The following is a 16,353-nucleotide window of genomic DNA, read 5'->3' on the forward strand; positions in this document are numbered from 1 at the left end:
CACATCAAGCAGAGCAAGTATATTTGAAACGTAGTGAGTTGCGCTCTCATCCTTATCTTGTGATGTTGCTACTTCCACCCCTGACATGTATCTCACTCATCTTGCATAGACCAAAACCTAGCCTTTTCCTATACTTCGGTTCCCGGTTCCATACATCCTGCCGACGTGCCCATCTCGATCGTCGGCTTGAGTACATCCATCAGTGTAGATGAAGGTGCCTAGCTCATCCTGCCGCACAGCCAGTCCATACTCGGACCGCCACCATCACCTCACGATGACCATGCCCGGCGTTTTCATATCCTCATGATCTCTCCTCGCCCCTGAATCCCTTCTCACCCCCCTCAACCCCAGCCTGACTCCTTCTCCTCTCCTGCGCAATACTCATCTGCCTCAAACTCATGCCCCTCTGGCCTTCCTCAGCCACGCTCTCCCGGAAGTTGACCTTGGGCCTGAACTTCTTGCTCTGCCAAGCTTTATCAACCAGCTCATACAACTCGTCGACTTGCTCGAGCGTGAGCGCTTTGGTCTCGTAAATTAATGCCCACACGAAGCCGATCGAGAGTAGGCAAAAGGAGCCCCAGACGAAGAAGACTTTGGATTGCAGGTTTGCATGTTCCTCGTCGACCATGTAAGGTGTGCTATAAGCGATTGCGAAGTTCAATAGCCCTATTTCGAGGTATCATGATCAGCATCGCCGGCACAACTCGGTCAGGCACTTACAATTCGTTGCAGTCGTCATCGACAGTGCTTTGGCGCGGACCTTGAGAGGGAACAATTCTCCCGTAACGACCCATGCTGTAGTCTCTTGTTAGCAGCGCGAACACTCCTACTGAGGCGGACCTTGGCATAACATACCGACTGGACCCCAAGTAGACGCAAAGAAGTAGATGTAGATGCATACGAAAGCGATGGCCGCACGCTGAGCTGCCAGGTCAGTGGTTCCAGCTACTGTCCCAGTAATGGCCACGATGAACTGGCACGCAGCCATACCGCATGAGCCCAAGAGGAGCAAGTTGCGGCGGCCCAGCTTCTCGACGAGATAGAGTCCAGGTAGGGTGGAGACGACGTTGACGCAATTCGTGATGACCTGAATGGTGAAGGGGTTCTCGAAGCCGGCACGCTGAAAGTAGGCATTTTTTGCCATAGTAGAAGATAAAGTTGACGCCGGAGAGTTGCTGTAGCGCTTGCAGCGCACAGCCAGTCATGAGACGTTTGCCGACGGTGCCCTTGAAACAGTCTGCGTACGTTCCCTTCCCGAGACTCATCTCGAAATCGTGATTGGCTCGAACCTCAGCAAGTTCCTCGACGAGTCCGGGGTGATCGACAGGCAGCCGACGAATGCGGGCGAGGGCCTTCGCAGCGGCTTCGTGGCGGCCTTTCTTGATGTGAAAACGCGGGGTATCTGGTAGGAAGAGGAGACCCCCAACTAGGATGATCGACCATAGGAACTGAAGAGCCACAGGAATGCGGTAAGAGCCAGTGTCGTCCCGGTTCTTGGTCGCGTTGTTGACTATGGCTGCCAAGAAAAGCCCGATTGTGATCGACAATTGGTATGCTCCTACGACAGTGCCTCGAATCCACTTGGGTGCTGTTTCCGACTGGTACAATGGGATCTAGGAAAGATCAGCTTACAACGAGGACTGGGTATCTGATCACACACCTGTGCAGATATCAAACCTACACCATATCCGGCCCAGAATCTGCCCGCGATGAACAGCGGCTGTGAAGTAGACGCAGTCTGCAGGATGACTCCCAAATTGAAGATGATCGCAGTGGACAGGATAAGTCCCATCCGACGTCCAAAGTAATCTGCCACTGGGGCGGCTGTCAAGGCTCCAAGAAACGTCCCCAAACTCAGGATCGAGACAATCAGAGACTCGTCGCCCGAGCTGATCGCCGGTTGGCCGTCTGCATCAGTGTAGCCTCCGCTGAACTCTCGGACCCAATACTCCATGCCCAGGATGCCCGAAATGGTTCCTATGGTCATTCTGTCAGGGATATGGTCCTCGTCTTTTTTGCTGAACTGAACATACCTGTGTCGTAGCCAAACAGAACACCACCAAAGGCCACGAACAGGCCAATGACGACTGCCGGCCATGCTGCTCCTGGCTCGTCGTCTGGCTTCTTCAGCAGTAAGCCCATGTTGTCCGGTCACTCTGTGGTGCTGTGTATATGCTGAAAGTAGTTATGCTCGTCAATCAGGAAACTGGACGTCAAGCTCATAAACAAGAGGGAAGAATCAGAATATGTAGTGCTCCGAGAGCAGAGCCAAAAGAACGGGGCACATAGCGCATAGAGTAATTAAAGGCGAGGAAGCCCGCTTGCGATGCGCCCACGCACCCCGGCCATGAGCTCGCATGTAGCAACTGCATCATACATCAAGTCTGCACTCGCTTTGCATGCATTTCAAACAGAGCGGGGAGGGACGACAAAAACAAGAGGATTTCGCCCTGTAATGCCAAGAGCGCAAGCTGATTTGTGTCGACGATGCGGCAAATTCTGGCGAGGTCTATCAGCGGCGACCCCAGATGATCGACGACTGGAAACCAGGAGAAGTCGGGCATTTGAACGCGCTGGCAGCTCTGAAGCGAAGATTGTTGTTTGCGACACTTGTCTCAAGCAAAAGGCACGCAGCGAGTAGCCGCATGGTCGAGCGACCGCTGCAGTGCCACGCGACATCGATTCGTTGTGCCATGGGGTGGACGTCATTGCGAAAGAGAGGGGAAATGGAGCGCTTCTTGGAAGATCTTGTTTTGCCAAGGCGTGAGGGTGGAAACCTTAAGCATTTCTCACGGTAAAATTGTCGCTTCTTGTTATTAGCTACTTCGTTCCTGGTAGGATTCGACGTCATGGCGGCATGAGTCTGTTGAGGTTCGCATCGGTGATATCGCAGGTGGCATAGGGTACCAGAAAATTGCTATAGACCTCTTGCTTGAAAATTCTTCGTAAACTCCACCAGAGCTAGCAATGGTAAAATTTCTTCCCAAAAGCTCCTCGCGGATCCGGTCAAAATGCTATACTGTGCACCGACATGTCTAGCTGAATGTCTACGACCATATCAGTATCGGGGCACGCACCGATGGACACCGGGAGACTTACCACTTTCACAGCCTGGATAGTATTGGGGTGATTTGTGTATGTGACGACAAGTGTCTTTCCACTGTGGTCGAAGTAAGGATGTGGAATGGCTGCGTAGCAGGTACTGCCCTCCGTGATGGGAACTCCCTGGTACAACTCGAAAGGCTCAGACCACGGACCTTCTGGTGCAGAAGCGCGCTGAGCTTGTACCTTGCTGTTCCACCACATGTCTAAATGTCCATGTCAGTCAAAGACCAGATCCGAGAACATTTCGAAAGCTGAAAGCTTACCGCAGTAGACGAAAAGATAGCACTTGTGATAGTTCGACCAGATGACCTGACCCTGGTTGATCTTCCAGAAGACACTCTCTTTCTCGCTCAGATCTCTTGTGTGCAGACGCTCTTTTTGCCAGCCCTCGCCATTCCAGTACTCGTATGCAGACAGATCGGTGGCTCTCTTATCATCGACACGAGTTAGGTATACCCAGTCATTGCCCTTAGCATGACCATAGGCATAGATGTAGCCGTTCGTGCGAATAGCTCCGACATCCCCGTACCATGGCTCAGTGTCGCCATCCCACCAGTACTGCCCAAGACGGTTGACAGTCAATCCGGGAGGCTCAGTATCGGTATCGAGGCTGATCGTGGCGACACCGGCTCCTTTGATGTTGTTGATACCGCCAGGGCGATGATTGAGGAGGAAGTACAGGATACCTGACTACATGTCAGCCATACCCAAGGCCTGTCATAAAGGGAACCCACCGTGTTCAGGTTCGATCTCGACTACGTTCGTGATTCCCAGGGAGAATACTGCAGCATCTTCACCCAGTTTCTTGTTGATAGGGCAGAACTGGCGTGGGAATCCGTTCTCATCGAGATCAGCGTCGACAACGAGCAGTGGATCGTGAGTGGCGAACGCAGCGCTATCGCTCGTCATACCTCGCCAGGTATCGCTGTAGTTACTGTCGGAATACATGGTGTCGCCATATGTGAGAACGATGTAGGAGCCTAGCTGACCTTGAAATCCGAGATCTCGGGTGACGTAGGTGGTCGCACTTCGAACGATTCCGAGTAGATCAGCAGATTCGACAGAGAGGCCTTTCGAGGTGTCGTCCCGAGTTTGATGGTCATATGGATGTGCTCGCGCCTGCGCGGCGAAGGTTAGCCAAATAAGTCCCAAGAATGATATGATATGCATGGTGGACGATCTTTCCCTAAGGAGTGACTGTGAAGGAGAGTGTTTTCGAGGACAATGAAGGACTGGTGGGCAGCGCAGAAAGTGCCATGTTTTGGACAAACGTAAAAGATGCTGGCTGCTGTCGTTGCCTTGTCAACGCCACCTGCTGGCACTTCACTCTCACTTGGGAGGTACGGAAGTCACGTGCACTATTGTTGGTGTGCCAGAATGAATGGGGACTGCATTGTCAACAGACAAACACGCTTATTGACGACCTGACATCCGAAAGATTGAGAAGAAAGCTCTGACCGCCTTCATATTGACGTGATGAGACGAAATGAACCCGACGTCGAGACTGACTTACTTCGAACTTCATTTTGCGATCTCTTACAGCGTGCTTGCCAACTCGGATTGTCTGAGCGGATGCGCTTTCCTCCTGTGGCTTCGAGCTTTCTTCATTCTTCCCTGAATCCAAAACACTTTGCTTCGCCCAGTTCCACGCTTTCCGACTTAGGCCACCTTCTCTGTCGCCACTACCTGCTTTGGCTGTGTTGGTCTTATTCAGTAAGGCGCGCATTGCTATATGCTTTGCCTTATGGCCGCGGGCGTCACTGCTATCACTTTGAAGGGGATGAAGTCGTTTTCGGTGTGGTCTATTGAATAGCCGGTAGTGCTACGTTGCAGAGATGACATGTGATGTGTAGCACTAGAAGATACCGAGGTGAGAATCAAACGAGGATCTGTCTTGGCATCGACTGGCAGAGAACCGTCGTTTGATCGTTTTGAATTACGCAATGGCCAGATCGGGAGCGCTCTAGTAGCTGTTGCGATTGCTCATTCGGTCCTTTTGATGATCTTCGGTAGACTGAGCCAGGCCACAACCATGACAGCAAATGAGAAGAGGGCGATCGGATGCAAAACTACCGTTGACAGTCTCTGCGCCATGAGACCTGTGATGAATGGGACAAATGCTCCTCCAGAGGATCCCATAGATGTGACAATCCCGAGTGAGCTAGTTTGTATCTTCCGCGGCCAAATCATCGAGAAGACTGCGACCGCACATGGGTAGACCGGACCGAGGAAGAAGCCGACAATACTCTCCGCGACCGCATTCGTAATGATGTTCGGAACTGCCCAAACCAGAACCTGGAATGTTGCGGCTCCGATGATTAGTCCCACGACTGACCTCTTCTCGCCGATCTTGTGGCACAAGCCCGTCAGAATAAAACGGCCGACTGCTTCCCGTTAGCACAAGGTCTCACAGCACCGGGAAGGTGTTACCCACGTGTAATTCCTCCCCAAAATCCAGAAGTGACGTTTCCAACTTGTGACGGATCACCATCCCTATAATGGATCAGGTAAGAGATGACCCAGCCGCTGATAGCGACTTCACTTCCTTGGTAGAAGAAAATAAAAAGCGCACCCAGTAAAGTGGTGCGACTCTTCAAAGAGATCCATAGTTGCTGCCGTTTAGTTGGCTCTCCTGGCATGCTTCGACGAGATGCAGTCCGCTCCAATGCTGTCATCAGCTGAACCGCCGCATCGGCCTCGAAGCCTCGGTATGACCATCCCATGAAGGCAATGCTAAGTGCTGCAAGCGTCAAAGGTATGAGGTAGAAGTACGACCATCTGATGCCTTTCGAGATCATCGCGGTCGCAATCAATGGTGACACAATTCCGCCAACGCCGTACAACCCATGCATAAAACCTATTGCACCCGTTAGACTGAAAGTGCATCGGGAAGGACCAGAGCATGCTCGGTTCAGGTGCATATGCGTACATACCTAGAATGACTGTGCCGTTCATCAGATTCGCTATGAATGCATTCGAGACTGCCAGAAACAGAGACATGCCAGTCCCGGAGAAAAAGAACGCCACGACAATGACCGGAAACGGGGGCGCACAAGTAAGTGTAGTGAATCCCACAGTCATGCACGAGCATGCCAGCATAAGCAGACGAGACCGTCCAAGCTTGGCATCAAGTGTAGAGATGACCGGTGCTGAGGATATGAATCCCAAGGCGTTGGCGATGAAGAGCAGAGACACTATTGAGTACGAAACGTGATATTGTGCCTCGATTGATGGCAGCACCGCACCTGTCACTGCATCGTTCATGCCTGAAAACAAGAACACCATGCCAGCAGCTGCGAGTCTCCACTTGTTCCTAGTTGTGTACGGCGATGCCGCAGCTAGAGCGTCCACAACATGATCTGTCGGAGTTGCGGGTCGACTCTGCTCGAGTTCTCCTGGCGTAGGCGGAATGGAATATCCCGCCGGAGCGAGCTCATATGGTCCGTTCAATTTCTGGCCCCATTGCAATGTGTCTAATTCGACGTCAGAAGGGCCTGCGGCGTTTGCGTTGTGTATTATCGCTTTGTCCAGAGGTCTGGGAGCCGTGTGAGCATCGCTTTCGTGGTGGATGAAAGCACCAAATGCTGAAGCAGACATCGTGGACATGGTGCAGGCGAAGTCCTGATAGAGTTCAAGAGCCGTTGAAGAACATCAGCCGCATCAGAGGCAGAGACAATTTGATGCAGCTATTGTATATGCTCCCTTGACATAAGACAAATGCGATGGCCAGGCGTGGGTTTCCTAATTCTGCACCATGCAGTTATATTTGATTGATCCATTGAGCCGTTCTAGCAGCGGTACCGACAGTTCTGCGATCCAGGGCTTTTCTGTGACGTGTGGGCGGGCCATGTTGGGCGATGTGCCTTGGCGGGATACTAACGCTTCAGGCATCTCAACCGCCTGATGCCCTGTGCTGCGGAGAAATTTTTCTGAGCCTTCCGCAAATCAAGACCACGCGCCATCTTCAGCGTTTCTGCATGATCCACGTCGCGGCGTATCTTGCGCGAATTTTGTTGATAAGCAGTCTTACCATTCAGCCTCAATCAGGACATTTGCTATCTTCGTTGAAGGATGGGTCCTCCACGCCGAAAGCTGCAGGCGACTGTGGAGGACACGCTTACTCCGCCTGAATCGATCCCCGCATCTCAGTGTATTGCCCAGATTGTTGGTGCCAAAGGCAAGAACCTCTATCAAGTTAGGACGGGAGCTCTGCAGGTATTGCTGGTTGAGCTTGAGGCTAAATTCCGCTCAACGATATGGCTCAAGCGTGGAGGATACGTTCTGATCGACACATCAACTCTAGCTGACCGGGACAACAAGATCAATGGCGAGATCGTGAACGTCGTTCGAGATGAGAAGGCCTGGCGCAAGGCATCATTCTGGCCCGAAGCATTCGCCAAGAAGAGCGCCAGTCTTGACAGCGATGAGGACGAGTCGACGGTCGGGAAAATGCCGCCATCTGATGACGAAGACGAACAGCGGTGAAATGTGCTATTGCTTGTTGTCGCACCTCAGCCAACTTTGGGTTTTGACCTCCGAGCTGGGCCAGTGGGTGGGCGGATGTGATCCGTGGGAGGAGCAATGAGACCCGACAGAACCTGGATAGCAAGCTCGAACACAACCAGCATGGAGCCCAGCTCGGTTTGCGGAAAGATGAGCCATGCATACTCCTGGACTGCCCAATTAATCAGAACCCACCAGACACCGCCACCAGATCTCCAAAGCAGGTATGGTGATGCCCACCCAAGGTATGCATAGAACTGATAGTGCAGACTTCTGGCGCACAAGAGCCCGACAGCCATGCTCCCGAGCATAGCATCCATCACGAAGGTTGGAGTCACGCGAGCGGAGACATCTTCATCCGCGGCGCCTTTCTCTTGCACGGCAAATTTGCGAAGGAATTGCGGCACACTCGACAGCCTTGACGGAGTCATCCACTTGGCGTAAATGAACACCAGAAGGATGGAGACGTGCAGGATCAGCAGACCTACCTGAAAGCCCTTGCTTAGGAATGTCTCCTCCGATACGAACCTCCAATTGACCGTCCACTTGTACAAGAACTGCCTTCCAAACTCAAACGCTCTCGTGAAATACATCTTCGCGTCCCCGTCTTTTGGATCTAAGAATGGCACAGCAGTCATGACCTGCAACATGACCGCGGCTGCCCCTCCGAAGAGACCCACGAAGAACCCACCGCCCTGGACCAAGATGAACGCCAACGCAGGCGCCACGAGCAACAACACCATCTTGATACCTACCCCAGCCCCCCACACCAATGCACCAGCTTCCCATTTCCTCCTCTGCAACAACCACACCGTGGCCCAGAAGCACGCCACTGCCCAACAATCATTGAACAGTCGCAGCACGAACAGCGAATGCAGTCTCTTGCTCCCGACCAACAACACCATGAGCCACGGCGGCGCGCCCACCTTCCAATAGCACATCATTGTCGTAGCCAGCACGCATAAGTAGACACCCGCAAAGATCCACTGGCCCGTCCTGATGTCCTGCCCTTGATCCGTCACACTATAGAGCGCGCTGTAGAGGTACAGGAATACCGCAGGGTAGACACAGGGTCCGGACGGGCCATCGATTTTCGCGTAATTGCGCTCGCCGTCGACAAGGAATTTGCGCACTTGGACCATGTAGGTTGCCCAGTCGATTTCTGTGTATGGGACCTTGAGAATTATGGCGGAAAGGAAGGCGGCTTCGAAGATGAGGAGGGCTGGGACGAGGTAGATGTTGTAGGATGGGTTTGTAAGTGGCGCGAGACGGTGCGGATTGAGGTAGGAGGGCGCCATGGTAGTGTCGAGTGGTCCGTGGCGCTGCGGACGCGCTCTGAAGTCGAGAGCAAACACTACGACGCGCTGGAAAGCACGTTGTAAGGTGGACGCAAGGCATGAATTATTACAGGGTTTTAGGTACGACTTGGTCTCTCTGCTCAGGAACGCAGACCAGACCGGTTGACAAGACTCCCAAATTGACTTGCTTCGAAATTGAGACCTCCTTTCGTTGCCGATGCCTGCATGTATGCCATTTCGTCGACGTTCACGACTTCCCAATGTCGACTTTCGGGAGACATCCTCTCGCAAGCTCGCCAACGAACTACATGAGATTGTCCCGCCTCGGTGCTTCAATACGCAGGCGAGGAAGGTTGTAGATCGGAACAGCCAGTGATGTATGCGGGGAAAGTAGCACTGAGCCGAGTCCAACAGTGGCATATAGCCGGCACCATCAAGATTCCATAACGCTACGACAGAGTTTTCTCCGCTTCAGTCAAGCTAAGAGCCGCCATGATGTCGTTGAAGTTGCAAGCGCAAATGCCACACTCTTCAAAAGGAGCGGACGCCCGCCCTGGACGCAAGTGGCAGAGAGCCAGCAAAAACCATTATGAAGACCACCGTAGCTCTGCTGACGCTGCTACAGCTTGTCATAGGTAGCCCGCCGTGGACCGACAACGATGGGCTAACAGTACAGACGACCTCGGGGTATGTCCATGGCAAGCTGAACGGCGATGTGAGGCAATTCCTGGGTATCCCGTTCGCAGAACCGCCTACTGGTGACCTACGCTTTGCTCCGCCTCAAGCGCTGGGAACGCCTTCGTCCGAGGTCATCGAAGCTACGGCATACCCACCAAGTTGTATGCAGTGGCTAGGCACTCCTCCTTCGGTCTACAATCGAGACGTGCTGGAGTTCAACTTACAGGGACTCAATGAGACCGGGAACATCAGCGAGGACTGCCTTACAGCCGCTGTATGGGCACCAAAGGAAGTCAAGGGACCCCTTCCAGTACTCATCTTTGTCTACGGAGGTGGCTTTACTACGGGCGGGATCGACGTGCCATACCAGATTCCAACTCAATTGGTCCAGCGCAAGCAAGATGTCATAGTCGTCTCGTTCAACTACCGTGTCAACATATTTGGTTTTCCAAATGCTGCCGGTCTTGAATCTCAGAATTTTGGTCTACTTGATCAGAGACTCGCGGTCGAATGGACTAGGGACAACATCGCTGCCTTCGGTGGGGACAACTCACGCATGGTACTATGGGGTCAATCGGCCGGTGCATCGAGCGTATCGTACTACGTGTATTCCTACTCCGAAGACCCCATCATCTCAGGTTTCATCACTGATTCGGGTACGGCACGAGACGCCACCACCACCACACCGTTCACCACAAATTTCACCTACGTGGCAAGTCAGCTAGGGTGCTCTGATCCATCAGAAGAGCTCTCATGTATGCGTGGGCTACCCGCTGACCAGATCAACAACTTCCTGGCGAATTACTCCAACGCACAAGCCCAGCCACCTCTCACGTTCCGTCCTGTGCCTGATGACAAGAATGTACCTGTCAACATTACAGCGAGGACGCTGAACCATCAGCTCCCTAATATTCCAGGCATTATCGGCACCAACAGTCAAGACGGGGTGCCCTTCGTGCCTTTCGGGCCAGATGAGCTGAACAAGACCCTGACCGAACAGGCTCGCCTGTCAAGATTCTTCTGCCCATCGAACTATCAGATCTCTCTACGCCAGCGCGCCGGTACGAGACCTACTCGTACTGGTACGGCGGCAACTTCTCCAATATCAGTCCCAGACCTTGGCTCGGAGCGTTCCACTCCGGAGAACTGCCTATGATATTTGGAACTCATCCAAATTACCGTGGACCCAGCACAGAGTTCGAGATAGAGACCAGCGTAGCCATGCAAGATGCTTGGGTGGCGTTTGCCCAGGGAGGTGCCGCTGGACTGGAGGCGACAGGGTGGTCTAAGTACGCGAGTCAAGGAGAGGGCACGGTCAGAAACTTTGGAAACGCGACGACGGGTGCAGCTGTTCAGGACATTTCTATGGCTTGGTCGGAGGCTGGATGCTCTGGGCCTCAGCTCAAGTCTTAAGATTGGGGCGATCGCCTCACCAGGCTATGACTACAAGTACTGAGCGTTCTGTTCAATTCAGCCTGATGATTGTTTTCTGGGTCAGGGAGGGCACTTCAGGCCTGATATTAGTTCGTTGGTCAAGTAGGTTATGTTGAATGAGCCTCACTTGATTGTCTATCCGTAGGAAGGACCTGATGCGGACCTCCTAGCCCGGGAAGGCGCCGTCAGAGTCCACGCCTCGAAGAATGACCAGTCATAGAAAACGCTCACGTTATCGTGTCACAGCTTACTCACGGAAGCCCGCCCTGGCACGGGGAAGTCGATCGAATCACTGCCCCGACAGACGGCACCTGCGGTCAACTCGGCCAATTCGCGACGCTAGGCTGATGACCTTGGGCACGGAACGCCGTCGATGACGGCAGAGGAAGCCTCGACGTTGCCGCCGAAGTCTTTTCTGTTAAGGTAGCTGTGTCTTTCAAGATAGGATGTTTCCAAAGGAATATCACATCGTAGAAGATCATCGTCTTGGTTTGTACCAGTTCTGTACTTGCTACATTTGAACGCCTTCTTCTCCCATGCTCGTGCCCAACACTTTTGATGAGGAATGAGATCGTCTTGCCACCATACATGGAGCGCTCGTGCCACATCAGGTACCGTGCGATATGCTGGGAAGATGCTCTGGCCGCCGAACTCAAGACTGTGGTGACGATTCGTGGTACCACTTCTTCATCTCGCAAAATCGCCTACGCGCGCCGGCAGAGAAGCACGCCGTTGTCTCTGATCACCGCTGAACTTGCTCGACGACCTTGCATCACAGTTCTGGAGAATGACAGCAGTGTCTATGCAAGGTCGCTTTATTGAGCACCATGGTTCCCGCTACATGTTGTAGTATTCGTAGTTGGCGTAGCGATTCAGCAGAGCCTCACTTCGTAGCTTAGTACCGTAATCGCTCTCGGTGATCCACACGGTAATGATCTGCGTCTCGACTGTCAGTAAACATTCGAAGCTATGATGGCCCATACATCTCTTGGGTCAGAATGACAACGAGCGAAAATCAGTGGCTTTCTGTGCGTTACTTACTTCCTCGGCATTCTGTGGCGTACTCATCTCGTCAGCATAGTGCACCCTAATCAGCATGTCTGGCCTCCAACCCTTGATGTTCTTGCTGTCGATACCCAGCACTTCTGTGGTGTAAAGTCGGAACAATCTCTTGGCTGAGAGGACCTGCATCCAACCTATGCGGAAGAACATTGTGTAATTGTACATATCCTCGGATGCTTGATTGTAAAGCGGTTTCCCTTCTTGAACACGTCGTGCATTACAGTTGGCGAAGGTCCTCAACAGCTCTGGCCGCATAACGCCGACCTCATCCAGCGCCTTCTTCAGAGCAGTGACTCTCTTGTCGTTGTACCCTTTCTTGACCATGCTCATGTTGCTGAAGTGGCCGAGCCACATTGCGTAATGCATAATGTCTTTCGCAGGGTCACCGGCGGTGATCTCGAGCTCTATGAGGTTGGGGAATATCGACAGGTCGATCGAGTCATAGCGGTAACTGAAGCGTTGGCGATTCAGGCAAAGCCGGAAATGCTTGACATTGCTCATGAGGTACACTGGAAAGACGTTGGCCAACTCTATCGAGCGTGTCGAACCCCACTTGGGCGAGTCGCTGACCTTCTCGTGCTGTTTGCGATAAAGCGCTTGTAAGGAGTTACCAGTGTCTTCCCAGTCGCATGCGGACAGACCAGCGTTGATGGAGATGACTTCTTCAGCAACCTTCCCAATCTTCTTGGTGACGAGACGTAGTCTAGGGAGCCACATCGGACGCCAATCGTGTTGCCAACGACCAAGAGGATTGTCAGCTCGGACGACTAGAGACTTTGGTAGGACGTGCTTGATGATGCGAGCAAGAATATCGACTGGCAAGTCGTTCAAGGTCTTGTTTGTTGTGTGGAAAGGAATGTCGGCAGTCAGCCGCAGTTTGGACAGATCCGGAAGCGTCTGCGACAATCTGGCCATGTCGACGCCATTACGACGAGCGAGCTCGCTTAGTTCGCAGTACTCTAGGATTGGCTCGTCGGGAGCGGCTGCAATGCTACCTTGAGCCAACGAGGCGCAAAGAGGTTTGTGGAGCTTCCAATGACTGCGCTGGCAACCCCGGGAGCAATACCAGATCTTCTTGCAGCGCGCGCAGGTCTTTAGGGGCCGACCAACCTGTTGAGGTGTTTTGGGGCATGCACCACACTTATGAGGTGTTGCCGTGGCCACTTTAGGTGTCGATGTAGTGGGAGCTGCTGTGGAGGGCGCCATGGCCTGCAATCTGCGAGCAACGAAACGGAGGTGGATGATGAAAGTTGCAGAGAAATTGTTGGAAGAGTTTGTGGCATGAAATACGTGCTGAGCCTGCGATCGTGTTCATTTCGTGATTTCGGGAAGCAGCAAACAAAGTGACGAAGTGATATTCGCGTGGCGGACGCGTTGCTGGGTGCCTGCATCAACTTCCGCATTTCATGTGAAGATGTGTCCCGAAGGACACCCTGATGTCGCTACATACCGCCACAGCGTGAAGGCATTCGGGGCATAGTGGTACTCCTCACTTGACCAAGCTTCTCTTCGCGCAATGCGATACACGATTCGGGTCTGCCATCTCTGTGTGAAATCAGTCGCGGCGATGCGAGAAGCGCACGACGACGAAGTTACAAGTAGTGTCAGCGACGCGGCTTGCCGCTCGGTCTCTACCACTGCATCGCGGGCATGCGAAGCGCAGGTATGGTAGGACGTCTTCACCCTGGTGAACACCACTCGAGAAGGCTTGGCGTACGTCGACGTGATTTAAGGCAAACTTTCCGCCTTACGGTCTACGCAACTGTTGACTTTCGAGATTTTGCAGGATCAGCTGCGTCTTCCTCACACGCGAATTCACATGCAAGGCTCATGTTGTCGAAATACTGAACGAGTGACCAAATCTGGGTATGAGATCCATCCTAGTGATGGATGGGTCAGCCAGGAGGCGACAGTGTAGATAGAGGTAGGTACTGTATCATTCAAACGAACGGTATCGGAACACAGATACATGACATGCATATCTTTTATGGGAACTTGTATCAGCAGACACTCTGAAAGCCATGGTCTATATTGTCTGCTGATTTCATCCCCCAACGTAAAAGCTTCTTCCAGTCCAGCGACGAGCCCCGGGCTCCAAGCTCTTGGGGTCGTTGATCGCTCCAAACTCATGGCAGTTATTCTGGTTCGTCAAAGCTACGCCTTCGCCGATGGTGATAGTAGCACTTTGTCGACAGTCCTCGGTGCTCCATGTACTAAGTCTGAGCTCACGATTGAAGAAGGACTGATCGACATTTGATGTGCCGTACGATTTGAAGCCTTGTGTTTTGTGACAACTTTCGAGGTTGCCGATAGTGAACGTCTGTTTGCTACCTTTGCAGTCAGGCTCAGAGAAGAGGTTGACCTGGAGGGTGGCGGAAGAGGCAAGCAGAGGAAGTGCGGTGAGAACCAGAGCTGTGGCCTTCATGCTTGGGAATGCTGCGTGCGCGAGTCCAGATGCTGACACAGGATTTTTGACTGGGCCTTGTCGTGAGTTTCGCGCGGTCCCAAGCGGCTTATATGCGATTCGAATCGCTATGCCAGACAGCATGCTCGAACCTAATTCTCAGCCAAGTAAGGAACGTCGGCTCTCTTTAGCCGCGGTTGATGGCGTTTGCTTTCCAATACATGCTCTGTGGTCAGGAGCGCTCCAACGTGTCAGCTCACGGCAGCGAATAACTTCGAACTGCCCACAAACAAGAGAGCAGGACCAGTCCGGGTCAGCGCTGTTCTCGCTATCCTTCCGATGAACTTCACCATGCCATTTGCAGTGTACCAACTCGCCACTGTGCATGGACCTCATTTCGAATGGCTGATCAGGAATACAGGCAATGCACCTACCGAAAACTAACAGAGTTCGTTCCACTACGCTATGCAGACCATTACTGATGCAGATGCATCGCTAACGCAGCATGTGGTTCCGACATAACCTGCAATCCTGATGCCCCAGCCTTCTGTCGAGGACAGCCGTATGGGAGTGTTCAACCGGCCACCTGGCACCTGCCGCTCGGAGTCAAGTTGAGGATGGCGAGAGCTGCCGAAGTGACTGCAACTATGATGTTCAGTATGGTATCTAGGAATAGTTGAGGAAGTGGTGACTGACATAACCTCTTGATGTAGACACCGACATCGCGGAAGACCTCCTTGGTGAGCGCTATTCTAGGCAGAATTGATTAACGAAAAGCAATAGTGCCTCTCTCCTTCACCCAAAGCTCTCCCAAGTCTCTACGGCAACCGTGAGTTAAGTGACAGTCACCGCAGCGAAAGTGGCCTTCACGGCGTGCACCTCCACTCCAGTGTCTTTCTGCTCTAAGAGCACGCCACTTCATCGAAACTCGACCTCTCGATTTCCAACCGTGCTTGCACCAGTCCTCGATCGGCATACGGCATTCTCGTCATGGACGAGCCATTGACATCTCTCCTCTCCACTGCGTCCGACGCTGACGCCACCGAATTCTTGTCCCTACCATTGGAAGTTCGACAAATGGTCTACACCCATCTCTTCCACGGCTCTCGTCTCATCATTGATGATCCTCGTCGTCGATCAGCTAGTTACGACGAGCGTCAGCGTAAGAGACAGGATGGATCTCACAAATTCAAGAAGCCCGCAGGCGGAGCCTCGCTACCATCCATTCTTGTCGCTTGCAAGTCGATTCGAGCAGAAGCCATCCTTGTGTTCGCCGACTCTCTTACACCCTATTTCTATAATCACCGAGCCATGAACGAGGACGTGAAGCGTCATCTGACACCCTACCTCGCGTGTGCGCAAGAGGCTTTCATCGACGACAGAGACGTTGAAGGTCTCGGCCTTCAACTAATGACCATTATGCCCAGGCTGAGAAAGGTCATCATCAACAGCCCTGTCTGGAAGGAAACTTCGATGGATCTGGTATGGGCGCTCCAGATGTGGCTGCCGCATGCGGAAGTATATGAGAGTCGCGGTTTGCGCCAGGAACGCTGGGCATGGCATGAAGAACGCCTCTGCGCGAAGTTGCACCGTCAGTATGCCAGAACCAGGGCTTGGCGATGGCTTCAGCAACTTGCGGACCAGCAAAAGCGCGAAACCGGAGTCAGAGATCTTCCATTCCAGATATTGGTGAATCCAGAAGGTTACGCAATTAGTTGCCAAGCGCATGGCATCAGCAACCTCACTGTGAGTGTTCGTTGCCCCTGATTTAGGCGTCTACGCTTCCAGGTTGCTAGTGTCAATTTCGTTCGAAGGACTACCTAATTGATACTCAGACTTACGAGATTGTGCAAGTGGGAAAGCTGGGGT

At 52.8% G+C, this 16,353-nt stretch overlaps 9 protein-coding genes across 9 annotated transcripts; 3 read left to right on the top strand and 6 right to left on the bottom strand.

Annotated features, from left to right (window-relative positions):
• Positions 1 to 301: 301 nt before the first annotated feature.
• Positions 302 to 2,142, bottom strand: AB675_1129 (putative glucose transporter rco-3; the record flags this gene model as incomplete). The annotated part of the gene is made up of 6 exons (XM_018140131.1): positions 302 to 666; positions 721 to 795; positions 856 to 1,120; positions 1,164 to 1,613; positions 1,661 to 1,977; positions 2,034 to 2,142. 6 exons carry the CDS (start codon positions 2,140 to 2,142, stop codon positions 302 to 304), a joined length of 1,581 nt encoding a protein of 526 aa, XP_017998019.1.
• An 893-nt stretch (positions 2,143 to 3,035) lies between these two features.
• Positions 3,036 to 4,831, bottom strand: AB675_1130 (uncharacterized protein; the record flags this gene model as incomplete). The annotated part of the gene is made up of 5 exons (XM_018140143.1): positions 3,036 to 3,047; positions 3,100 to 3,308; positions 3,369 to 3,791; positions 3,840 to 4,224; positions 4,619 to 4,831. The coding sequence occupies 5 exons, from the start codon at positions 4,829 to 4,831 to the stop codon at positions 3,036 to 3,038; spliced, it is 1,242 nt and encodes a 413-aa protein (XP_017998031.1).
• Positions 4,832 to 5,088: 257 nt separating this feature from the next.
• On the bottom strand, positions 5,089 to 6,702 carry AB675_1131 (Bypass of stop codon protein 6; the record flags this gene model as incomplete). The annotated part of the gene is made up of 3 exons (XM_018140154.1): positions 5,089 to 5,489; positions 5,540 to 5,962; positions 6,039 to 6,702. The coding sequence occupies 3 exons, from the start codon at positions 6,700 to 6,702 to the stop codon at positions 5,089 to 5,091; spliced, it is 1,488 nt and encodes a 495-aa protein (XP_017998164.1).
• Positions 6,703 to 7,176: 474 nt separating this feature from the next.
• AB675_1132 (S1-like domain-containing protein) lies at positions 7,177 to 7,590 on the top strand (the record flags this gene model as incomplete). Its single annotated transcript, XM_018140165.1, has 1 exon — positions 7,177 to 7,590. The coding sequence occupies one exon, from the start codon at positions 7,177 to 7,179 to the stop codon at positions 7,588 to 7,590; it is 414 nt and encodes a 137-aa protein (XP_017998189.1).
• Positions 7,591 to 7,616: 26 nt separating this feature from the next.
• AB675_1133 (Dol-P-Man:Man(5)GlcNAc(2)-PP-Dol alpha-1,3-mannosyltransferase) lies at positions 7,617 to 8,906 on the bottom strand (the record flags this gene model as incomplete). The annotated part of the gene is made up of 1 exon (XM_018140176.1): positions 7,617 to 8,906. The coding sequence occupies one exon, from the start codon at positions 8,904 to 8,906 to the stop codon at positions 7,617 to 7,619; it is 1,290 nt and encodes a 429-aa protein (XP_017998108.1).
• Positions 8,907 to 9,495: 589 nt separating this feature from the next.
• On the top strand, positions 9,496 to 10,740 carry AB675_1134 (Lipase 1; the record flags this gene model as incomplete). Its single annotated transcript, XM_018140187.1, has 1 exon — positions 9,496 to 10,740. One exon carries the CDS (start codon positions 9,496 to 9,498, stop codon positions 10,738 to 10,740), a length of 1,245 nt encoding a protein of 414 aa, XP_017998139.1.
• Positions 10,741 to 11,855: 1,115 nt separating this feature from the next.
• AB675_1135 (uncharacterized protein) lies at positions 11,856 to 12,995 on the bottom strand (the record flags this gene model as incomplete). Its single annotated transcript, XM_018140198.1, has 2 exons — positions 11,856 to 11,954; positions 12,060 to 12,995. The coding sequence occupies 2 exons, from the start codon at positions 12,993 to 12,995 to the stop codon at positions 11,856 to 11,858; spliced, it is 1,035 nt and encodes a 344-aa protein (XP_017998028.1).
• Positions 12,996 to 14,124: 1,129 nt separating this feature from the next.
• On the bottom strand, positions 14,125 to 14,505 carry AB675_1136 (uncharacterized protein; the record flags this gene model as incomplete). Its single annotated transcript, XM_018140209.1, has 1 exon — positions 14,125 to 14,505. One exon carries the CDS (start codon positions 14,503 to 14,505, stop codon positions 14,125 to 14,127), a length of 381 nt encoding a protein of 126 aa, XP_017998060.1.
• Positions 14,506 to 15,474: 969 nt separating this feature from the next.
• Positions 15,475 to 16,251, top strand: AB675_1137 (uncharacterized protein; the record flags this gene model as incomplete). The annotated part of the gene is made up of 1 exon (XM_018140220.1): positions 15,475 to 16,251. One exon carries the CDS (start codon positions 15,475 to 15,477, stop codon positions 16,249 to 16,251), a length of 777 nt encoding a protein of 258 aa, XP_017998187.1.
• Between the last annotated feature and the right edge of the window lie 102 nt (positions 16,252 to 16,353).

This window comes from Cyphellophora attinorum, assembly GCF_001299255.1.
Source record: "Cyphellophora attinorum strain CBS 131958 chromosome Unknown Contig20, whole genome shotgun sequence".
NCBI classification, from domain to species: domain Eukaryota; kingdom Fungi; phylum Ascomycota; class Eurotiomycetes; order Chaetothyriales; family Cyphellophoraceae; genus Cyphellophora; species Cyphellophora attinorum.